General features: G+C 39.1%; 1 protein-coding gene across 1 annotated transcript; it reads left to right on the forward strand.

Moving 5' to 3' along the window:
- Window positions 1–1,553: 1,553 nt before the first annotated feature.
- SNAP23 (synaptosome associated protein 23) lies at window positions 1,554–23,706 on the forward strand. Its single transcript, XM_074584680.1, has 8 exons — window positions 1,554–1,740; window positions 10,875–10,980; window positions 11,537–11,578; window positions 13,356–13,404; window positions 13,921–14,038; window positions 17,522–17,674; window positions 18,229–18,373; window positions 20,964–23,706. Exons 2-8 carry the CDS (start codon window positions 10,924–10,926, stop codon window positions 21,027–21,029), a joined length of 630 nt encoding a protein of 209 aa, XP_074440781.1. The 5' UTR covers window positions 1,554–1,740; window positions 10,875–10,923; the 3' UTR covers window positions 21,030–23,706.
- Window positions 23,707–25,610: the final 1,904 nt, after the last annotated feature.

Raw genomic sequence — 25,610 nt, forward strand, 5'->3', positions numbered from 1 at the left:
GGACGCCAGCGCCGCCGTGGTGCCTGCCGGGAAATGTAGTCCTGGCGGCGGGATACCTGGGCAAGGGTGTTCCGCGAACTTCATGGCGAGGGCAGCGCCGTTTGCCGCTTGGGGGCATTTACCAACCGATAATGGTAATAAACGTTGTTATTATTATGTGTAAATATGGCGCTATTAACGCTGTGCCACATGCTGCCACCCTAAAAAGCCAGCACTGCAGACTGCAGGTACCTCAGCAGCGAGAAGCCACTGACGATGTTGTGCTGGGCCAGGGCGGCTGTGGCTGGAAAACCGGTTCCAGGAGCAATTTGAAGGACAGGAGGACATGCTCATGCGTGCTCATACCCGGGCTCTGCAGTGTGCAATGAGCCTTGATCCACCAGGGAGGGGCTCCGAGCATCCCGAGAGAAGGGAAACCAAGGGCCGGCTGCGAGATCGCAGCGGTGTCACTGGATGAGGGACCTCAACCAGGCTCAAAGAGCCACAGCAGCTGCTGCCGGCCTCGATGCTGTGAGAGTTCCCAGCACCACTCCGAGTTAGCAGCCTTACAGCAGGTACAGGATCCAAATGGCAGCCCCAACAGGGAAGAAGTTCTCCACAGCTGAGAGGGAACACCTCTCAGGAAAGGCTCGCTGGCCCAGCCACAACAGACGAGGTCTGTGATTCCAAATGGTGGCTTTCCCTTTCTACCTTCGTTCTGTGGTAACAGCAAAGGGGCTCGCACACTTCCTTCTAGCAACTTACCCGCTGGTATGGTTTGAGGAACTCCCAACAATTTATTGTCATTTAGACAATTATTCTATCATCCGATTATCCCTCCCCACCTGGAAAGGGGAATCAGGAAAAACAAGAAAACCCAAGGGTTGAAATACAAACAGGTTTAATAGAATAAGACTAGGTAATTAACATCGATAATACTAAAGAACCAACATTGATCCTGATACCAATATAAGATATACAAGAATCATACTCAGCCAGTTCCATCAGTGGGAAGCTGTGCACTCCCAGCAGTGGACAGCAAATGTTGGACACCGTGAGCGCTACGGCTTCGGGAGGAAGGGAAGGGCTTAGGGGTCCAGCACTGGGGCAAGGAGTTCTCGGGACTGCTGCCAGCAAGGAAGAGAGAGAACTTTTCAGCAAACTTTGTAATTTATATTTATTGTGACATTCACAGTGTGAAATAATCCTGTGGGACAGCGTGAGTCAAGTGCCCAGGTCTTGCTCCTCCTCATCCCTGCACCTGGCAAGGCCTTGAATCCCACACACCGTATCTGGCTCTAAAGTAAGTATTTTCAGAAATTCAGACACTAGAGTCTTCTAAAAGCGTAAATTTCCTAGGCATTAGAAATTAGCCCTGTGTCACTCAGACCGGGACGCCCGGAGGAGAACCCTACTGATGTAAAAGCAGGGCTATTTGTTATAAACTGCCCTATTTGCTCACCCAGCCCTCACACCCCGGCGCATGCGCACAACCTCTCCCCGGCGCCATGTTGGGTGTACCAGCCCCTGCCCGGGGGCGCCGGGGGCATCTGCTTTCCCCCGCCATGTTGCGTGTGGCGGGCGGCGCCGCCGCTGGGCGGTGCTGGCTCCCGCTTCCGGGGGGCGGGCGGTGAGGCGCTGGCGGGTCGTCGCTCGGCAGCGGGCGCGGCGGGAGATGGGCTCTTAAAGGGGCGGCTCGGCTCAGTGGTGGCTCGGCTCCGCTCTGCTCCGGTGGGCTGTGAAGGAGTGACGGCGTTGCCGGTAGGTGTACGGCGGCTGGGCCTCTTCGCGCTCCGGGCGGGGCATCTGGCTGGGGGATCCGGTCTGTGGGCGCCTCCCTGCCGCGTAGCGCCCCGGGCGGGGCGGGCTCGGCTCCGCACCGCGGGGGCCCAGCGGGATCGCCCTGCCTCGGCTCCGGGTTAGTCGGCGGCCGGGTGCTGGTCCCGAGAGGGCCCTCCGAGTCCCCGTCGCAGCCGCGGGCCGCGCCCGTCCCCTGGTGTGCCGGGAGGCCTCCCCCGGCCCTCCCCTGTGGGGGGCGTCCAGGTGTTTTGTGCTTGCCCCTCCTAAGCTTGCGTGACGTCCTGCTGCCTTTAGACTAACCGGTGAGATGCTGTTCTGATACATAGTAAGCAATAAACGTCAAAAGTAAGCTGTGCTTTCGTGCTTCTCTTAATCGTACATCTTGATGCCCTTGGCACTTCTGGGAAGCTAACGAAGAGACAGCTTTATTTATCACTTTTTTTTTCCTTTTTCGCTTTCATTTTTGTTTCACACAGTGAAGGCTATCAAATCAACACATGTGACTTGACAACCTGAGCAAATGAGCTAAAGAAACTTTGGAAATTTCTTTGTGCAATATCTCTAGCTATTTACCTTCCTCTTTTTCACTCTCTTAAAAAGGGTAGTAGATGCTTAGTGTTCAGAACTAAGCAGCTGGGTGTTGCTTTACTTCTCCTTCATAAACAAACCTCATTCTGTGCTGCAGAGGAAACAGCTACATAGGAAGGTGTTTAGGGACAAAGGAAAAGCCTCCTATGATGTCAATTGCTTGATTCATTGACTTGAGTAATTAATTGCTTACTGACAGTCGAGTAACCAATTGTGTGCCTGGCCTCCCCTGCTCTGCAGTCTTTGAGGTAGCTTTTTATATAGCACAGTTTGTGTCACTAAAAGAAATGGAATTTGTTACAGTCTGTATGTGGGTCTAGGGTTGGCTGTTCATTTGTGTTGGCCAGTAACTAATTTAGAGGAGGTATCACGAGGCTTTTCCAGGGACAAAAATGAATTGTTGAGACAAGTATAGGACTGAACGCACTGCACAGAGGAGGTGGCATTACTAGCGCCTATTCTTTGCGCTATCGTCTCTGTGCAGTGTGTTCAGGAAGCTGATAAGAGAAAGCAGGAAGCATGCAGAGTAGTGTCTTGTTCTTGGGTCCTGGCCTCTTCTCCCAGGGTCACAGATGCTTTATTCATTTATCTTGTAGGCATAATAATATGGAGGAGTACATTCTGGTGCTGATACCTTGTACCACCCTGCACTAGCTGGGCTGAATTTCAGCTAGCAAGTAGGATAACTGTTTGTGTTAAGGAAGGGTTTTAAAAAAACAACTTCTACATTAGTGATAAGAATTTGAAAGAACAAAAAAAAACCCAACGCTTGATACAAAGCCATCTAATCGGTAAACTGTCTAATTTTTAATCTTTTCAAGAATGCACAGAAATTTCATAATTAACATTCACATTTTTCTAAGAACATTGTTTCATAAATTTTTCCATCTTTCGTGGAAGGCAACAGCTTGCTTTACAAGAGAAGGAACTGAGAGTACATCCATCCTTGATCACCTGAGGCTATACCAATTTGCTGATGGGTAAAAGCATAGCTCATGAGATACTGCCTTTCAGTCAGTTGCTGCAACAGTTGTGTCATCTCCTAGTTCCTACCTTTGTGGTAAGATTACCCAAAAGGAAGCATAGGCTGCATTTCTCCATCATACTTTTAGATGTATTGGTTAGTAGCTATTATTTCTTCCTTGGTATGTATATGAAACATCCAAGGAAAGAACTAGTGAACTGGGAATTGTAGGATTTTAAGGTTTAATCCTTTGGTTATTCTTACTACTGGTTTATGTTAAAAGGATAAAGTACAAGTATCTCTTTCTGATTTATCTGAAAGGAAGAGGTAGTCAAATATAGTTACTTGAAATAGAAGGGGTAGGATTCTGTCATATTATGGCTTTCTAAAAATTAGTAACTCGGACATACATGTATGAAAGTTTTCCATGCAACTCTGCTGTGTTTAGTTCCCGACTGCCAAAAACTTTCACTAGGTTTTTAAGAGGAAAGGAACATGAAGACGTAAGCATGGGGTCTTGCTAGAACACTTTGTAGAAGTTATGTGGCTTTCATTCACAGCTTGGAAATAGCTCTTTTGAGAGAGAAAAAGAAATTATTCTAGAAGGCAGGCTTAATAAACCTTACAGTTTTGGCATTAAACAAATAATCTTACACCAACTTCCAGCTCTCACAGCTATTGTCTTCCATTGCTAAAAGTATTATGCTGGTTTCTTCTCTCACTTTACTTCCTACTTGCAAGGAAATTGTGGACCTCTTGCTTATTCTCCATTATGGAAACAGGCACCGAGGCACAGCCTGCAGTGTGGTGTTGATGTTATCAAAATATCTTTAACAGAAAAAAAGAAATGTTTGTGCTTAACTTTTAGTTTAGAGCTATCAGTGAAAGAGGAAGAAAATCACGTGATATTGATTAGATGCATAACTTGACAGAGAAGGGATTATGTTCAAATAGAGGACCTCCAGATGGTGAGGAATTAATTTATGATATTTAGCAAACGTGTGACAAATTTCTGAAAGGCATTCAATCTGTCAGAGGCACAAAACTGCATGTCAGCCAGAGATGCTGGACAAAAACCTTATGATCATTCAAGGTGGGTTTGTGAAGGTGCAAGCAATCAGAACAACTTATTGGTCTGGTGCAAGTAGATCTGTCTGGTTGAAGTAAACTTGTCACTTTAGACAGCCTCTTCTGCCCACAGTCCTTCCAAGATACGGACTGTGTAAGTGTAGTTGAGCAAGCACTTCATTAGACCTTGTGGTGCCCTGCAGTTGGTTTAAATTTACTAAGATCAGTAAGATGGAAAATTCCTATGGGTTTTGAGTGCTTTGGATAGCATGGCTTGAATATGCCATAACTGTCATAAAACAAGGAAGTAAAATTTTTTTTCTCTAGAGCTAATAAGCCTTAGAATTGTTTCTCAGCTACTGCTGAAAAGCATATTCAAACAGCATGTAAATTGTCTACTGTAGCTTTATTACCTTGGAAGTGTCTTATATTATTGTGATTGAAAAACCCTTGAAAAGACTATAAACCTCACTGTTGTAATGACTTTTGAAACTTGTTATGACTTTTGAAACTTGTTTACGTTGGAAACTGAGTGTTGGCATAAATAGCTGGCATCCAGTTTACAAGTAATTCTGAATGAAAAAGAAGACAATTGTAAGAAAAACCCGTGGTTGTGCAGAAGAGTATCTTAGACCAATGACAGAGACAAGAAAGAAAGATTTCATGTTAATTTTTTACTGTGTGCTCTTGCAAGATGGGTTGCAAAGATAACTATGCTGTAGCTGGCAGCATAAAACAGTACTTTGGTCTTGAGGCTCTGTCCATTCAAATGCTTTATTTTTTCCCCTGAAGATTTTTAATGCACCTATTGTCAGGGAATCCCAGCCAGAGAGCTGCTGTTGGATAAAACGATGCTGTCTTAGCTTCCTGATCCCAAGCAGATAGTTTAAACTTGGAGACTTATACATGCAGATAGTAGGCCACTGCTCCTACTGCACTCAGTCTTATGAAAGTTATGTCTTGGCAGGCATTAGCTCTCAAATCAGTAATTGGGGTTGGGGTAGAGCTCTGATTAAATAATTCTGACTGATCCACCTGAACTGTGGTAGTGTGAGCAGTGCTTCCCCCAAACAAAAACTTGCCCTCACAGGATCACCCTATTGCTAATATAGACACAGCCATCGCTCGTACTGATCTGTGTCACCTTCAGTTTTTCAAAACTTTTTCAAAACAAAGAACCTAGTGAAATGTGTCAGGTGCTGTATGGGATAGCAAATTAAGCTCTCTAAACCAATGATGCTTTGAAAGGGTCTGGCACTGTCAGCCCAAAACTGCCTGTAGTGTCCCTCAGAGACACCTTGAGGTTTTAAACAGTTCTGCAAGATCACCTGTGCTGTGTCTTTTCCTCAGCCTTCTCCAACCTAACAATTTCACACAGGAGAGTGAAATGAAGGTTTTTCAGGGGTTTTGGAGCCATGGCTAAATGCGTAGTAAGTGGGGAGAAAAGTCTGTGCAGACACAAATTTATTTCCCGTATCTCATCGTTCCTTTTGTCCAAGGGATAGAAGTAACTTAGATCTAATCTATCCTCAAGTGGTTTGGACAGTAATATCCTAATTTTAATATGCATTATAATGGTGAGCTTATAGGATGGCTTAGCACAATATGAATAGTCTTGTGAAGAGATAACATTGTATCTAAAGCTTGTGGTCAGAATTGGAATTTCAAAGAACTTCTTATGCGCCCACAATATCCACAGTAAAACATGGCAGAAAAGACGAATTCTTATGATTTGCAGGCCCTGCACTTATTTCCTTGCTGCTCTTGTTTCTTGATGAATTCTTGTTTTTATAAGACAGTGATAGTTAAGATGATGAATATGTTGTAGTCATCTTAGTTTCCTAGTAGAAAAGTTTCATGAGGCCTGTTACTTCAAGAAAGTGTATTTTTGTAGCAAGCTTAGTTCTGCATAGTATGTAGGTGCCAGGTTTTCCTGGGTAGAGGGGTTAAAGGTTCCAGGTTTTCAAGGGGTAGAGGTGGGTTGTGCTAAATGGGTTTAACTTTAATCCTTGCAGTCTGGTAACTAAGTAAATACTGCAGAGTACTTTTTGATAACAAAAGGTAAATACAGCTGATGTTACATCCTTCTTTAAAGGAGTTCTACTTTGTATTTAGGTACATTAGTTTCTTTAAAACTTAACACTCTAGAGAGAGAATAAACTAAAATGGCAGAATATTGTTGCAATATCATTATGAAGTCTCTTTGTAGGCTGTCTTTTTTTCATTGGTTACTTTGCGGCTAGGATTTTTAAAATGATAGGAAGGAAAGCAAAGAAAATGGGCATTGAGCATTGATATTAAAATAAATGCTTGCCTTAGCAAATATTACACTATAATAAAAATACGTACCAGGAATACTTTAGCCACATCATGTATTTTCTCCCTGAATATCTTGTCTTTATTGAGGAATCTTAATGTCTTGAATATAAAAATCATTTTGTTATATACCATTAACTTAAAAGCTGGATACCTCAGTGGGTGCTTTATGATTCCTAGGCAGAAAGACAGAGGAATGAGTAGCTCTTCTTTCTGTATGTACAGTGTGTTCTGTTGGAATATCCGAGCTATTATTTCAATACAAACGGCCTCATCTTGGGTGTTCTAACTCCTTCAGAGATATCTTGCAGTACAGGGACCTGCTATGTTCCAGCTATTGCAGTTAGACATGCTGCTATCAAGCATGTATTTCCATCTTTGGAAACAGGCTTTTTTTGAAATGTTTGATTTCTTCTCAGTTACTCCTGTGTGCTTTTTTTGGATGTTACAAAATGCTGTGTGGTGAGAAGTCTCTTTGTTACTGCCTAGGGAATATCTCTTTCTATTCTTGCTTCCTCTGCAGAGTTACTGTGCAGGTTGTGTGTGTGTTTACAAAAGCAGTGCTGGCCAACTGAGTTGTACAAATTAACCAGAATAAAACTATGGCTTTGTGGAGTTGGATGCATCAGTTTGTGATATTCAGCTTTAAACAGACGTTATAATCAAACCAATTCAAAGAGCGTCCTTTCTTAAGCCTGTCTTAAGAAGGAAATGGTATCTTGTTTCACGTAGCTCTAATGGCTGAAAAGTGAAGGTGGGTAAGCTTGCTGGGAAGTCTAGAGGGGGGAAGAAGAAGGGATCTGTCACTGTTTGCAGTGACATAAGACCTCAAGAAATGATCAGAAAAGACCAGCAAGTAGCTGTACCCTGTTATCCATAGTAAAGGATTGTCAGAACACTTGTCTCTTAACTAAGTGTTCTGATTTTATTTAGCTTCCTCCCACATAGCTCAGTTATCCTGGCAGTTGTAAATTGGACATATGAACTGTCACTTTAGATTATGTTTTCATCTCGCAAGAGGCAAAACACTACAAGTGTCCAAATATGAGCATCAGAAGATAAGCACGTGCATGCCTCAGCTCTGAGGAATTCTGGAAGTAACTATTTTGCTCTGTATTGTGGAAATCTGTTATGTAGAAGGGTTGTTTTTCCTTCCTATCTTGCAACTGGATTGCTTCAGTGTTAGGTCAATTCATAAACAGTTTCAAGACCAAATACCATTGATTTAGGGGGAAAGTGGGAGGAATGCTGTGGATTTCCATAGAACTTCCTGTCTGGCAGTGAACTTGTTCAGGAAGCTGTGAGCAAGCTAGGGGAAGGCAAAGCTTGTCTGTCAGCTCTTAGAACTGGTAGATTTGGTGGCAAGTGCTTGGTTTTTTGTTTTTTTTTTTTTTCAAGCTGTTGTCTGGTGTCAAATGCAACTGCAGACACTTTCTAGTTTTAGTGTGTTACTAGTAACTTATGTCAAATAATGAATTGCTAGTTCCTTAGTGAGCTAACGTAAATAAGACAAAGGTGGAGGGGGGAATAGTTTGGTAGCTGACAGTATGTGAAGGAGCTACTTTATGTAATTGCTGTGTCTCTTCATGTAAGTACTATCAGATTTCAACATGGCATTATCTTTCTTAGGACTTTATTAATATCGCAGTTGTCAGCCCAGGGTGAATTCAGTATAGTGTACGCGAGCTTCAGTCCTGAAGTTAATTCGTAACTGTCAGCTTCCAGTAATATGTTACCTTCCAAACTGTACCACCAAGAATAACTAGCTTGGGAGTCAGAAGTGATGACTGTTGTCTCCTTCCTTCTTTTTCAGCCTCACTGCTGGTTTGTTTTTCAATGGCTTCTCCATGAACTTGTGGCTCTAGTAGCACAGGACAACATTCTGGCAGTATTGAATGAAACACAAAACTCAGTATCTGGCCTGATAAAGTATACCTTCTTTCTTCTGATTTTGGGTGCTTTCTTGATGTGAAAGTAGCAGTATAATGTATTTGCAAACATCTGTTCAAAGATGAGAATCTTATTACCCACTAAAGACTTATTTTGTAAACAAATCATTCTTATGCATGCTTGAGAATATTATTGTCGTTGCCCTTGCCTCAAAAGCAGAGAATCTGATGTCGTAGTGTGTAGTGTTGGCTGCAGCATGGCTCTTGGGTAACTCAAAGACAGCTTCTGAGCTAGGGCTACATCATGTGGCCAGCAGTTGTGCTTATGCTGGTGTGTGAACTCCTGGGTAGGCTGAGCCCACAGCTGCAAAAGGAAGCAGGACACCAGGGCTCCTGAAAAAGAAATCTCCAGGTCACTCTGGGAATACAGCTGTATTTCCGGCCCTGTTATACAATTACAGCTGGATTCTTGGGAAGCACTTGTATTCATAGGGTGGGGATATGATATCCCTTTTGCTGTCCAAGATGAGACGTGTGTGTTACGGCTCCAAGCTGCAGAAGTACCTGACTGCATGGCACCCAAAGTAGAGAAAGGCTGGCCAAACCTGCAACAACTACAGTAATCCAGATATTGCTTGTTCAGTGCAACTATAAAATTGAAATTTCATCATATTTCTCAATATTAAGAAGATGCGAGGTCTTTACCCAAAGAACTAGCTTTATGTAACTTTTCCTGTGCTTAATCTAATTCAGTGAAAATAGGTCCTTTCCTCCCTGTCCCTGCTTTAATGGTCCTTAGCTGTGCAAAGCAGCTTGAAGGATATTCCCAAGTTCAAGGTTGGGACTCAGCGGCCCTAAATAAACTTCACCAAAGGAGCTTAAACCTGTTAATGAAAAGATAAGTCACTGATTATGTAGTGAAACTGGACTGCTGAAAACTGAGCTATTAGAGGCCTTGTGTGAGAGAGTTTTTGCCATCACTTTAAAAAAAAAAAATAGACAAACTTGTGTTGACCCTACTTAGAAAAAACCTCCTAGAGTCATAGTCTTAGGCTGGGGAGGTATGTCAGGTGCTAAAGACCAGACTTGCTGAAGTCTCTAAATTCTGAAGTACTTCAGCTGCAAAGGTGTCTTGATTTCAATTTGCCCTCAGAGGTATGCGTACTTTGTGCAGAGAGCTGTAAACAGCGACCATTCTTTAGCTAACAGCTGAGTGAATCTGCATGAATTTACTCTTCTAGGAGCAGTTACTAATGCAGTGAGTTACCTCACGGTCTTCTAAAACATTGATCTTGAAGGGGAAGAATGGAAAAGAGTTCTGTTAGTCAAGCAGGGTGTTGGAGTGATCTCAACGGATAATGCAAACTTAATTTGGAAGCTACCCATGTGAAAGGACAAGGATTAATCTAAAGTTAAGGGGAAAATTCATTTTAAAAAATCCTCTTATTGTTAAATTCTTTATAGCCTGGGAGCTCTGTTTTCCCATTGCTAGGAGTGCCAGCTTTATTAACATTCCTCCAACAAAAATACAGATTCTTAGCTCTAAAAAGCCTCGCTCTGATAAGACTGTATTTATTGATGGGCTTGCTTTTTCTTCTTGTCACTTCAGGCGAAAATATATCTCCTGTTTATAGCAAAAGTTAAATCATGGTGTGTTGGGGCTTCAGTTCTGAGAATCTTGAGCCTATCCTTGTTATGCGAAAGGTAGATTTGAAAACCTTTGCTAGAGTTGCAGACATACAACTTGAAACTTTTGCAGATCCTTTTGCGTTTGAGGGATTCATCATATGTAAGAACTATTTCTGGAGTGTTACTGGAATCATTTTGGGTGGTGCTTAATCTGTGAAAGTGTTTCCCCTTCTTCTGACTGTCTGTTGAAATCCCTCAAAGGGAAGGGGAAGAACACTTAAAGCTTACTCTAGTAACTTAAATGCCTTAATGAATTTCTTTCTGGATTACTGGGTAAACCAACACGCTTTTTCAATGTGGAGAAGCTTTTTATTTTAAGACTTCATTTCCTGATTTTTACCTTAACTAACAATAGATAGAATTTTCCAAAAATGCTTAGGAAGCCAAGCCTTGGAAAGGAAACTATTTCACGTACTGATTGTTCTGCATTTCTCTAACTCCTGAGTTATGTTGTATCAGATGAATAATTTTTTTAGTGCCTTCTAGTCCTAACCAGCTGTTGTATTAAGCAGAATGTATAGGCTTTCATTCTTTGAACTGTCGTCTAGTTTCTGATTCATACCAAGTATCTCTTGTTACAGGGGGAAGATTCTCTTTAACGTGATTACTTACAATTAATAGTTCCTCATCATGGCTGAACTATCACCTGAAGAAATTCAGCTGAGGGCCAACCAGGTCACTGATGAGGTAAATATTACAGGAAGCCATCTGGGATTACAGTACTTACCTGCCAAGATTACAATATCTTTTAAAAATAAAGACAGTCTAGGGTAGTGATTCTGCAAGGGTATGGCTTCATACTCTCACTTTACTTGGTAAATACTGGACCAAAGACTACTCCTAAAATTAAGACTGAACTTAAACTTCTAAATTGTAAAGACACTGACTTGACTGACTACTGATCACCCACTCCTGATTATTGAGACAATGCAGGCTGGGTATCTACATTACTCTTAATTGTGTTGACTTCTTCTATTTAACTAGAATTCATTTGAATATCTTTTCTTTTATAATGACTTTCCAATGTGATAAACAAAGTACTAGCAAGTACTAAAACCCAAGGATTTACTAGCTGCTGAAAAAAAACTCTAGTATGCTGCCGCTATGACTGTGTTGTAGCATGTATTATGTACAGACAGGTTGATGAACCTTTGTATACTGGTTGCCTTACTGCAATGAACTGGTAAAGACTTTCAAACACTGATATATGTTGTTAACTCTCATTTTAAAATTCTCTTTCTAGTCTTTGGAAAGCACAAGGAGGATTCTTGGCTTGGCCATTGAGGTAAGGAAAAGCTTTTGAATTCCCTGGGGATTTAAGTATAAGCAGCATCATGTTAACTATCACAAAGTGACCTTAATCACTTTTTTGTCTTTTTTAATATTAGAAGTTGCTAGTTTAATTCAGTAATAGAGATGGAATGACTTAAACACGATGTTTTTCATATTATGTAAAGTCAGAAGGATCAATATACTTTCTACCTGTTTTCCTCTTAAGCAAAATGGCCTAATCTCCAAATGCTACAGATCAGTTATAAACAGTCTTCTGTGCTGGTCAGTTATGGTTTTGTTTGTTGCATCACTTGCTCCTCATAATATCTTCCGGTTTGTCTTTTAGCTCACTTTGGCTGTGAACAGTGTGAAAATGTCTTGCTTTGAGGAGGAGGGCAGGGCTCAGTTGGGTGGGGTAGTAGAGGGTAGGGCTACTTTTGGTTCTGAACAAAAGCAGTTCTACATACACCTTCTTACAATCTATTCATCAGTTTTAAAGATAGTGAAGTATGACAATGAAACTTAACACCCTTGTACATGACTTAAAATAAATACTCTGTATTCCAACCAAGTTTATCTAGGTGATGTTGTGTGAGGAATCTGTTCCTCTGCACTGTTATGGTTTGCATGCCCCATTGTAGAAGTGACTAAAAGTTTACTTTTGATGCTGTAATCTCAAAAAATATAGAGCATCCTGTTGATAGGGAGTAAGATAAGGTGGCTGTTAGTCAGCTCCGGTAGACTTAAAGCTTACCTGATTCAGCAAGACAATTTTGCTAGTACTTGGCTATGACATAGACAAATGGGAATCCAGAGACTAAGCAGTAATGCCTTTCAAAGCTGATGCCCAGACTTTTAGTGGTGAAGACTTGAGACAACTTATTGTCAGTGTGAGAACACTAAAAAAAATAATCCAATGAATAAGGAGCCTAAAGTGCTTGGTCACTCCTGCTTTAGGGCCTGTACTCACTGTCCAGATGGTAGCAGGCTGCTGTGGAACTGAAGATGCTGCTGTTACCAGTGAGGCATTTGAATCACCATAGCCTAATGAATACCTTTCAAACACATGTTAAGAACGTGTAATGAACCAACATAATTTCTCTTGATATCATAGTTTGATGATTCATAGAAGCTAAAATAACTCCTAGCATAGACAGTTCTACAGTAAAGTGTGGGTACAACTTTTGTGCTAGTTTCAGGGCTTTGAGCCAGCAGAGTACTGTACTGTGCTATATACCTCACTGATGACTCTTTTGCTTGGTTCTAAAACTAGGGATGGGCTATTCTCTTCCTGATCTCTTCTGCCGAATTCTCAAGAATGGTTTTGCAGGTTTTGTTTTGCTTTCTTTTACTCCAGCTTCCAGGACTAAAGGCCTTGTCAGCCCTATTGAAGGGTGTAGGAATAAAGAATAAACTAAATACTACTTTTCAAAACAAAGCACAGCTAGGTTTAATTTTTTAGCTTGACATTGTCATATTTCAGTTTGAGTATTACAATAAACTTTATCATCTTGTTGTAATGTGTAAAGGAAAAAAAAAGAGCACCAAAAACCAAACCCGCACACCACCAAAAAACCCACTAATTGAGATAGGTTAACAGGTGAGATTATTATTAGCCTAACATAGGATCTAATTTGAAACTTAGCATAGCTTTACTACAGAAGTTATTCCTAACACAGCGTTTTAATATGAACTTGGTTGGCTTATCAAATCTACTATAGAAGCCTTCTGATTTTGCACTGATGTATTGAAATCTGGTTTTATATCTGCAAATAAATTTATTTCTGCAGTCCCAGGATGTTGGCATCAAAACTATCACTATGCTGGATGAACAGGGAGGTGAGTTCTTCCTTCTTCCTCTCTAACATTCAAAATCAATTTTATGACTAAGAAAAAGGATTATCATGCAAGAGTTGTTGCTGAAACTAAAGGCTTATTAAAGACTACTTGTGTGAAAATGAGATCTGCTAATTGGTTATTCCCATGTGTTTGTGGTATTTAAAAGAGTTTTTAAAGTAGCTGAGAGACCATGGTAGTTAAAATTTAATACAGCTTTGCTACAGAAGCTGTTCCTTTCCACCAGGAAAGGTGGAATTTCTGCATTTGTTCTGAAAGCAGCAACAGAAATGTTGCTGTAAGGATAGGGAAAATATTTTTAATGTAGTAAACAACTGTATCACTGAATATACTTCCTAAAAATAAAAAAAAAATCCCAGAAGGCAGGAAAGAAAATAGGCATTAGTCTTGGTAAAGATAGAACTGAAACTTGTAAGTTCCTGCTTGAAAGAAATGTTAATATCCTACCCCTGCCTTCGCCCAATCTGTGTTTATTCAGGTTTCTTGTTTCTCTTCTAGAACAACTAAATCGCATAGAAGAAGGCATGGACCAGATAAATAAGGATATGAGAGAAGCTGAGAAGACGCTGACAGAGCTCAACAAATGTTGTGGGCTCTGTGTCTGTCCTTGTAACAGGTCAGTTAAACTGGTACTTGAGTCTGAAGTTCTAGAATACTCCCAATAGCTACTGTACTGGGAGAAGGTCTCTAATAAAAGAGCCAATTAAAAAACGAAGAATCTCTGGGAAAGTTGACTGCTTTGGTTTGTAGAGCTGCACCCTTCTAAAATTGTATGAGACTAGCAAAAGCTTAATTGCATCTAACCGTATATTGGGCCCCTTTCACTGTAAATGTAGCTGCTGTATGACATCCTGCACAATTGTGCTGTAATCTCCTTAAAGCTTATATTTAGTAGAATACTATTAATGTCCATACAGATGAGACCAAATTGGAGTGCAAATAGCTATATGTAAGTGCGTGTCTGTTAGAAATTCGACTGCAAAAATCACTTTTTTACAGAAGTACTTATGTACTAAACTAAAAGCAAGAAAACTTCTGTTTTGGAGAAGGAAGGTAATACTCGTTCTCTAGGTATTTAAAAAATTTTCATGCTTTAGGGAGGAAGAGAGTAGGAGAACAGACATTGTTGTTAAAGCTTTAATCTCTCACTAGTGACAACATAAATTCTTGCAGACCTGCTTCACAGTACCTTTATAACATCAGTGTTATGGCTACCATATCCAAGTCAGTTAAGAGTAATGTAATCTTTTGTATGGCACTTGGTTTGTACTTTTAAACACCTAAACAATGATCAGGAATCAGTATTGTAAGGAAAACAATATTTATTTTTTGGATGTGTGCTAGCTTTATCTTTAAGCAGCAAAGTATCCAATTGATTTGGGTGAATTGGATGTAATCATAGTTCTTCCAAGTGAAGGAGAAATAAGTTATTTTAAGAGTGGGACCACTGAAGTGAATGGTGTGTGTGTGTGTTCTTTTTTTAGCTCTTTAGCATGAGCAAAATAACTTTACCATTCAACTGAGAGGTAGCAGAAATTTAGGTAAAAATTCCTTGGTGTAGCTGAGTCTGCTTATCCAACAGAATAATACTTTGAGGATCACTTAGGATAGATATGAATGTGGCTTCTAAGGCTAAAAGTCTTAGACCTTTAGTATCTTGAAAAGGCAGTTATTTCTGTCCTGACCTCTGGATAGGTGTGCTTACTGGTTTATTAGTTTTATTAAGATGATGGACTTTGAGCATTTTGACACACTCAGTCTTTGTTTTCTGTAGTTGTCTTATTTCACTGAAGCTAAGCAGCTTATTGACACTAAGCAGGCTCAGAATTTGTGAACTCTTTTGGAACTCCAAATACACAGGTAACAATAAAAGAAATAATGAGTTGTATAGAAAAATGGGTAGTAATGTGCAGAAAAATCTACTAGATAGAGGGCAATGAAGAAGAAGAAACTGTGAATTCTTTTCATATATCTACTGGTACATCAATTTTTCTGACAGTTATTTGCCACCCAGTTAACTCCAAAACTTCATTTTTTGCATAAAGCTAAATCAGAACACTTTCTGAAATAAACATTGCTTTTCTCATTTCTCCTAGGCTTTGATTATTTATAAAAGCTTTGTGAAAACACAAAATACTAGCAGTGCTCTAATATAATCTATATACTAATAACAATTTATGTGCTTGCTGGTCTTTACTATTCTTTATTCTCCATTCTCTCCTAACACTGACTCTTGCTTTCTAAAAATGAAGACTAAGATGAGAAGCTGTATTCACTTAACTGCTGAAAGTGGATTTTAGGACAAGGTCAGTCTTATTAGTGCTGATGTACGTTTAACAAGCTGTCTGAAGTGATGCTTCTGTTGGATTTGTGCTTGCATGTGCATGATGTCTGCATGCAGCTCTCCTTGTGACTGTGATGTGTTGTAATACTGATGTGAATGGGAGATGTCAATTACTGTAGAGTGTAATAGTTGTGGAAATGAACAACTGCTTGAGCCCTTGCTGGTTTTACAGGCTACATAAATTGCCTTACTCTTACTGAAATGAAACATGAGAAAAGTGAACATATTTGAAAAACAGCTGTTAAAAAAACAGGTGGTGAGAAGCTTTGTTCTTAACTGTGCTTAGTTTGAGCAACAATTCTGTTTCTAGCTGTCTACTTACATAGTACATACTTACATACATCTACAAGATATGTAAGTAGTTTTCAGGCCACTTGTTTTTGTTGAATAAATTCCTCACAGTTACCTCTGGCACCTTAGATTCTGCTAATCCAGAAACATACAAGCTCTCCTGCTGTTGTGGCTTTGGTGTGAATGAGATTAAAACATAATGCTTGATCTAGTTGCTGTAAACCTAAAGAGATCTCTTAAGTCTGGGCATCCACAAGGAGCTAGAATTGAGTAGTTTAGGTTTCCTGAGGGTTCTGCTGGGTGCAGCAGTTCCATTCTGAACTGAGAAGTTACTCCATTTCTTCCCCTTTTTGTATTCATAGTAGATTACTTTTCATAGGATCTATCTGACCTATGAAATACAGCTTCCGGTTTTGATTACATAAATGCCTTAAGAATGAGAATATATATTCATTACAGCTAATCTCACATCTCTTCAAATGTGAAACATCTGGGCTACTGAAAGGCACTATAGATATAGAAATTGATTACCTTGTAATTGTAAAGTTAGTTCTACTGAAAGATATTACAGATTTCCCTTCACAGGCTTTTAAAGAAGCAGAAAAGTGTCAGTGGAGTCTGGATTATCTAGCTTAAACCTGAAAATGCCAGCAAACAAGGGGAACGTGAAACTATTCTTGTCAAAATATGTTCTTTAGCGTTCATGAGAACTGACCCCAATTTAGATCAGTTATTTTTCTGTTATATTTTCTTCCCCTCTTGCTTTTGTGGGTCTGGGATTCTTGAGATTGCTTCATGTCAGTGTGCTTTCTTTAATGTTTTTCTCTTCTGAATTATGTGGTATAAGTGTAATGGTAAGTTGATGTGTCACTTTAATGGATCTAATGCATTTGAATTGCAGAATGAAGGAGCTATTTAAACATGATTACTGTTATTTCATAATCAAAATTAACCTGAGAAACATTAACTTTAAAAAGAAAGACATGGCGACAGAAAATGTTTGAGAAATAAAACAGTAAAGATCAATGGTTTTCTTGTGTGCTGTAGCTGTTTGTATTTGAGGGAGTTTTTTTCCTTCATCCCTATTTCTTTCCTGAACAGTAACTAATCCTGACTCTAGACTAACTCCTGTTGTAAGTGCAACTTTATCTTATGACAGTGGAAGCTTCCTGTTACTGTCATAAGCTTCTCCTCTTCTGGTAAAGTATATTACTTTAGGGAAACTTCTGTGCTTGTATAAAAGCTTAAGACCAAATTAATCACTGTCCCTAGAGTAACTCAGTTATGTTTGGACTATCCTGATACAAGAAATGGTATTATATAGAAAAGGCTTTGTCTATAGAAAAACTAATCTCTTTCAGGCACAAGACAAATGTTTCTTAAAAATCTAGATTAATACAGATCTTGAGCCAGGAACCCATATTTCTGATGTAGCAGTTCAGATTTCTTATTTTTACGGAGTAGGATGAAGAACTTTGAGGCTAGCAAGGCATACAGAGCAACCTGGGGAGATGGCACAGAGAACTCAGCAGATCATGTGATATCCATGCAGCCAAGAAGTATAAATCAGCAGCAGCCTCAGACTTCTGGAGGACCAAGTGGCGGATATATTACAAGGTTTGCTTCTTCATATTTCTTGATTTCAAACGGAGAAATCCTAAATTAGCAGTTGTCAACTTCTTCCAGATGCATTTTAAGTGAAGTTGCTAAACAGATAAGTTTTTTGCTACTGCTTGAAGGAATTGCTACTGCTTGGAGAGGAGAGGGTGGACACCTACACTTTCAGTACTGTAGGGTTCATCTTGTACTTTTTCTTAGAGGTGGTATTACATTCTATTTCTGGATGTGAGGACTACAGAGCTTAGTGCTTTGTTACTGTGGTGACTGTTAAAAATATCAGGACTTTTATTGTCATAAAGTATATTTGAGACAAATGTGTCTTAAAATAATAGCTACCAGAGGAAGTTTAGATTCCAATAATGTAATAGCAGTTAACTTGGCATCTTTTTTTGGTGGGCCATTTGCTTGGGGAGTTTTAAAAGGGGGGAACTAGGCTTGAATACATTGCCTGTCAGATAACTGTGCAACAAACTATTTCTATTAAAGGAAATTCAGGGTAGGGAAAAGCAAGTTCTTGATTCTTGGAAACATTGTTCTAATTGTTTGAACAGGATAACAAATGATGCCAGAGAAGATGAAATGGATGAAAATCTTGCTCAAGTGGGAAACATTCTTGGGAATTTGAAAAACATGGCTTTGGATATGGGCAATGAGATTGATGCCCAGAATAAACAAATAGATCGGATAAATGTAAAGGTAAGTGTCAAAGGTGTTCTCTGCCTTCAGCTTAGAGGTTTTTACTGAGAAATTAAAAGGAATGGGCTCACTGTCCTATCTACCTGTATTTGCAGTAAATATGCATTAAGATTATACCATCCTCTAGGCTGCAGTGATTTGAACAAGAGATATATCTTGGTGTTTGGGTATGTAGTTGAAAATTCAAAGTGTCAGGAAACCTAAAGCTACAGTACAGGACACTGCTTACTCTGAAAACAACTAAATTTGACTGGATCAAAAGGACAAACATTTACTGGAGGTATAACTGGGGAATTGTTGCTCGTTGGGAATCTTGTATGTGGTAGGGAATAGGTATCTTTAACAATAGAAAGACTCCTCTGGAATTATTAAAAAGTTACTATAATCATTGAACATAAAATAAAACACAGGTAATTCGTTGACCGAATTCTTGTGGACAGGTTAACATTGGGTCTGGGGAGACTTTGGAATAATAGGTTTTGTAGATGCACAGGACATGGTCTGCCCTCATCTGCACAGGAAGTTATTCATCACCAATAAGATCTTTATTATATTTTTTTTAAATTTTATTGATTTAAAGATTAACTTCTTAAAACAGATGAAGCATATATAAATATGCTTGGGGGAGATTCTTTTGGAGGGCAATTTATGAGGATGTTAGTCATATTTTGAAATCCCCATATTCTGAAATGAATAGAAGTTTTTACGGGCATGCTGTTAAGAAAGGGAATGAAAGCTTTTATGAATAGTGTATATTAAAGATTTTAAAAAGCAGAAGTGAAAACCACTTGCTGTAAAACTATAGAATTAACACAAAATGGGAAGTTAGATGTCACTGAAATGCCCAATAGGATTAAAAGCAAGAGGAACATAATTTTCTCAAATATACAGAGCTAGTCTGATGTAAATGCTGGTTGTACCTATGTCAGCATCTCAATTTTGTCTGGTAATTTAGGGGTTGTGCTATTAATATGGCAAATCAACATGATTTTATGAAGGATGCCTTAATGGTCTTTCACTGTTCTGAAACTGCAGATATGAGGTGATTATAGAGTAAAAGAAATCAAACATTTTAAAGAACACTAGAAAACTTAATTGGAGTTTAAAATGAGGTGTGAAATACTTACAGTTTATACATGGACTGAAAACTGCCTGGTCAAATTAACTGCAAGTGAGAATTAGTGCTTTTAGCAGTAGTGTTTCTGGTAGTTTCAAGCACCTGTTTTGGCCTGATGCTCTTTCATTTTAGTGGTCTGAATAAATCTTGCTGATCAAGTCTTACTAGCTACTAAAATATGATGTAAACAAGTTAAAATTGCTTTACAAAACAGAAATAAAAATGAAAGTGCACCTCCTGTCTTTGAAACTGGCAGCTTGTCTCAGGATATTTAAATTAATCCTTTTCTGCTGATAACTGTTTTTAAATCTCATGAACAAACAGTGTGGAAACCAAATCAGAATGTTGAGGGTAAATCTCCAAAGGACAGTATCATATAAAGAAACAAAGAGCAATATTAAGCTTAACTTCAGAATAGAGTTGATGCTTTTATTTTTATTTCTTTAAAAAATAAAAATTCCAACTCACCTGAGAAATATATAGGCTTGACTTTTGGTAGCCTGCAGTGTTATGCAGGACTCCTGGTCTGAATAAACCCCACATAAAAGCTGATGTTACCGCCTTTTTCTTAGAAGATCTAGTAGCTAGATCAATGTGTTTCTAAGGTGTTGTTAACAGGTTCGATTCTCACTTTTCTATAGTAGAATCCTGCCCCTCTCCAACCCTTGACCGGAAGGGAAGAACAGGAGGGAAGGGCTTGAACTGGCAATGTCCTCTTCCCAGCCTGTTGCAGCGTGAAGGTGTGAAATGGCTAATAGTTAGCACAGGTAGAGCTTCTCAGGAATTCCACTCCTCATGGTGAGGGCAGAGGCCAGGTTTATGCTTGTTACCCCCCTGCTCATTCCCTGCTGCAGGCTGGATAATCAGGGAATTATTTCGAAGCTCCTTATCATACCTTTCAGTAAAACTGTATTTTGATATTTGTTCAGTCTAGATGCTGTGGCTGACTTTTGATGCTTTGTAACAGTAAAACAATTATAAAGTGTTTTTTCTTACCAATACCATACTACTAGGACACTAGGAGGGGGTGTGGATGAAAACCAAGGATCTGCACTAAGCAAAATAAATCTGACTTTGCCCATAGGTCACTTCCAGTTTTGACTGTTACTTCTAGTCCATAGCAACAAAGCTGCTCTGTAGAGGTCCTTAAGATGTCTAAGCACTTGGAGAAAGGGAATTTTTATCCCCTTGTTCTGTTAATATTCTTCCTGACTTGCTGAGGCAAGCTGCTGTATGTTTTGGGGGTCAGCTAGAGACTAAAAACTATTTCTCCTGATTCTGGTTCTGCCAAAATTGACAGCATATGCTGGCTGGGGGGTGGATGGGAGGGCGGGAATTCTCCCAGCTTATAAAAGTTGCTCCCCTTCTGTCTACCACAATGATAACAACTTGCAATTCAGAATTTCATTTCAGTTTGAATTTTTAAATTCTTTTGCATGAAGTCTGCGAATGACCTATGAATTTCTCTTTCAGGCTGATACAAACAGGGAACGCATTGAGCAAGCCAACATCAGAGCCAAGAAACTAATTGACAATTAAAGCCTGCTGTCATTGTTCAATGACACTGTCTCTCCAGCTGCAAGCCACCGTGTTCATGGATCTGTGAAACTTCTCCTATTCTGAAATAAGAGGGGCTGGGAAAAATGAAGCATTACCCTTTCTATAGGGATTAATTTTCTTTTATTTTTTTTATTGTTTCATGTAAATGTGGCCTTGACTCCAGGAAAGCAGCCAACATAACTTCTTCCCACTCATCTGCCTTCACTTTCTTTAAATTGCTCAGGGCTAAAAGTGTTATGGCTTTGAGAATCTTCTTGCATGTTTTATTTCCCCTCCCAGTCTCTTTTTTTTTTTTAATCTGCACGCAAAATACAGTCCTTTTATTGAAGTTGAACAAGCAGGGTAACCTGAATTCACAGTTGTGGGAAGTTGGAGAGGGCACTTTGCACTGTTTGAAATACCTCATAAGTTGAGTGTCTTCACTAAAATAGGGACTTGGTGAATATTGTCTGACTTTTATCTCTAGCAGGCTAACCATAGTGTTACAATTCAAACCACATGATTGGTTTAGGGTTCCGTTTGAGGATTACAGAATTGTAGAGGCCCACTACTTACTACTTGTGGGTTGAGGGCTTTAAAACACTTCCTAACCACGTGAACTTTAAAGGTAACTGGAGGGATATACAGGTTTCCATTTCTTTACTGTAAATTGACATCAGTTTGGAGGCCATGACTAGGAAATCATGCTGCGTTGTTCTGATAATTTGTTTGTATATATACCTGATCTAAACCCCATGCACATGTGAGTAGAAGAACATAAAACTATCTCCCTAAAGTATTTATTTGATGGAAAATTTTATGCCCCTCATCTAAAAGTTAACTTTTAAGTGTTTGAATTATGCATCTTAACTGGAAGAAACTGAATAGAAAAGCATGCAGCTTTTCTGCATCCCATGTCAGATTCTATTTTGGCCAGTTTTCACTGGAGTTCAGTTCATGCCTTTCTCCAGTGCAAAATAATGCCAGAGATCTGGTGCGGAGTTTGCTGTCAGCAGTGACTTTGGGGGAGCTTCTTAAACCTACTGAAAACAGAGAAAAGCTCATTATGAAACTTCTTCATGACAAGTCTGGAGGAAGCAGTATCTATTTGAGAACTGTATGCTAGTGCTAAATAAACGTTCTAAATAGATTCCTGACTGGTTTATTATTGCAGACTTTGGACTGTAATGTTAGAAATATTACATGTCTAAGTTGCTTGCAACTAAAGGGTTCCTGTTCTGTTGCAGAACAGAAGAGTTTCTGACCGGCTGAGATAAAGCTCTCTTCCTATGAAGAAGAAAAGCTTTTTGGTTTTACTGTAATATAATTGGATTTATTTGCAGCATTTTCTTGAAATTTTTTTTGGCAAGTAAATTGCAAGCAACCTGTATAATTTTAACTCCACCCAGCAATATATTCTGTGTATTTCAAAGGTGAAAATAATGCTTGAACTAATCTGTGATACTCAACACTGGATGACAAAAATCTTCAAACCAAATCGATTGGAGGAATAATTAAAACTGATAGCATTATGGGGTGGTTTTTTGGAAGGACAGTCCACAAGTATCCTTAATAATGAATCCCAGGGCTAGAGAGATGACACTAATCTGCACAAATGTAAGACAAACGGTCTTTAGTGTTCTGTTTTCTTTTTAGTAGAAATACAACCAGTATTACTGGTATATTCTCAGTTCGCTTCCAGGACAACTTGATATTTAAAGGAAAAAAAAAATAAAACCAAAACAAACAAAAAAAACCAACAAAGCACAAAAAACAACACCTGACCAAAGGATGAAGCTGCTGCGTGTAATAAATAGGCCAGTGGTTTTATGTGAATATGGTAGAGTAATTTTTAGGGGACTGGATACTTCAGAAGGCTCTATCTGGCTTCCAGTAATTGTTGGGAAGCTAATGAATTTTAAATGCTCATTATCTGCCCCACTAGTAAATCAAGATTACGTGATTGAAAACACAAGTAGCAAAGAAGTACTTTTAAGAATATTGCATAGTAAACTTCTAACAACCACTTCCATGGGAAAGCCTAAGGGATTTGTATGGGTTTTTTCTTCCCCTTATTACAAACTTCAGGTTAACTGAAAGAATATTTGCTGCTGGTTGTGAAAGCAAAGTATATGTTATTTAATTATGATTGTCTCCTGGAACAGAAGATTAAAGTGGTTACCTTATTCTGCTTACAATAGTGCAACCTGCTCTGTAGCATCTGGACATTCCAAACACTGGAATGGTTTTCTCCCTTGCCATTACAAGTCTGTGTTCTTGACTTCCCTGAGCTCTAACAACAAATTAGCATGTTGGCTGAGAGAATCTGCAATTGGTATATCGGAATTGAAATATTGCAATGAGTACCACACAAGGAAATAATTTCTGAGACTCTAAGCTTGAGTATTAGCAGAGTATCAATACTATCTTCTGATGCAGCAAGAGCCAAATCCGTGAGGGAGTTGGTGCCTTTATGTTAGCGAACAACACAGTCTGCTTCTTGGATTGTCTTACTGTTGTCTATAGAATAGATGCTTCATTTCCATATCTATGGGATGGAATCAACACTTGTACATCTTTGTATTTCTGAATGCTATTAAGAATGAAGGTTTACAGTTTCTGCTTTTGATTGTTAAACTATATATTGTGCACAAAAATACATACTTTTGTAACTGAATGTGTTTTAAAACTATTTTTCTCTTAGAAATGTCTTTGTTTAGTTTCCTGTCCTTGAAAAACTTGGCAGAACTAGTTGCTACTCTGCAACTAGGAAGTTTCCTTTCTATTTTTATTTCACAGAAATCCTAATGCTAACAAAGGAATGGGTGTGGTTGGGAAGAAAGGGATATTGTGATTTTTTTTTTTTTAACACTTTGGTTTTCATCCCTGCATAATCAACATCACCTAACTTCAAACTATGAAATGTATCCATCTTTTCTTTGAAAGACTGTGATTTGATGTGGCACTATACCTCAGGATGATAAAGGAACTAAGTAACATAACTTAAACTTTCCAGTCAAATATCGGTAACAGATGCCTAGCAAATACTAGTCCAGTAGGTGAAATCTAATGATTCAGTCTACAGCCAATGTAATTTCACTTGCAAGGCAATTTAAATTGTATTTTCTCTGATGTTTGAACCTCAGATTCCCAGAACGCTCTTAGTGGGGAGGAGGTGGAGGGGAAATACAGACTTGTGTTCACTTGCAGCGGTTTTCAGCTGCAAGAGAATAGCATATCTGGGAATGGCTTGGAGGAAGTACTTCTCATATAGTATACTTCTACCAGTAACTAAGGGAAAAAAAGTAGGGACAGCCTGCATATGTAACTATTCTGAGCATGCAGCACCTGTCCTATGGGTACACTTAAGTGATGATAACTGGTAAATTCAAGCTAGCCTACTCCTTGATGAAAGATGAATTAAGCCATTTAACACAGGGGTAGCTATAGTATGAACTGCAGCTTGTGCAGTAATGTGTAGAACTTTCCTCTGTGAAGGCTATACCATGAAACAATTTGCTGTTTACCCAATGCAGTGACTTGCAGTTGCACTTGAAACAGCAATGCACTATCTAAATGTTGATTGAATAGATGGATGAAAAGTGTATCTTAATGCCATGGAAAATTGGAGAGCAAGTAAAATACATCTGACATAAAATAGATGAATGGCTTACATTGTTAACTAGGGTAACGCTTTCTACTTCAATAATTCCAAAAGTAAAAACCTGCTAGCGTAATTATTAGTGGAAATAACATTGTTTCATATTGTCATTCGTTGTAGAGTGGGGGTGGTGAGAAGGGAAAACTGAGAAACTCACAATATAAAACTACTAATAGATTACATACAGTGCTGAAATGTACAGAACAGTGTTCTACTAAGTGACTTGGTCACAGTTATTTAGTGCTGTGAGCTAAAACATATGAGGGTATCAGCCAGCTTTTTTTCTTGAAACAGAAATAGTCTTCCTCTGTTCTGGAACAAATCTGGTTAATCCAGGACTAACTCAGCACCATTCAATACTTTGCATGATGTTTCTCTCTTTTACTTTACAGAGTTTTTGGTAGCTGTCATAACTCCAAGGTAGCAGAGGAGCCTAATGAGTAATTGAAAGGTTTCTAAATGTAGTAGCGATCACGTAAGAGAAATGTTCACTGACTTCCTCAACTACTTCCAAAAGCAGTAATATTTTTTATAGCAATGCTAACTGCATCATTTTTAAATATTCTGATCTACCTTCTCTTCTTAAACATCTTTGTTGAACAGACAAAAGAATCCTGATTGATAAACAAGTGTTAAATGAGAGAAGCAGCATGTCTGAACAGGTATTTCCAGTTCGAAAAAAAAAAAAGCAGCAACCAAAAAAACCTCCCAAAACCACCAGAGTGTAACATCCCTAAGTGCATACATAGTGATGGTAGTGATACGTATTGACCAGTCCTTTGTAATTGTCACAGCTGAATGAAAAGGGGGAATCTGCTAATTGAGGGACTTTGTTCTGTAGAGGTCTCACGTGTGGCAAATACCTAGAGAAAAAAAAGCTAATACTTCAGCTGGGATTTAGGTATCAAGTGAAAAGAAAT

This window comes from Larus michahellis, chromosome 4, assembly GCF_964199755.1.
Source record: "Larus michahellis chromosome 4, bLarMic1.1, whole genome shotgun sequence".
Lineage (NCBI taxonomy): Eukaryota > Metazoa > Chordata > Aves > Charadriiformes > Laridae > Larus > Larus michahellis.

Bases quoted from the DNA above. Each gene is read 5' to 3' on its own strand.
- SNAP23 (XM_074584680.1), top strand. From the start codon at position 10,924: ATGGCTGAACTATCACCTGAAGAAATTCAGCTGAGGGCCAACCAGGTC. The intron at 10,981-11,536 runs GTAAATATTACA...TTCTCTTTCTAG, and splicing joins CCAACCAGGTCACTGATGAG to TCTTTGGAAAGCACAAGGAG. The intron at 18,374-20,963 runs GTAAGTGTCAAA...TTTCTCTTTCAG, and splicing joins TAGATCGGATAAATGTAAAG to GCTGATACAAACAGGGAACG.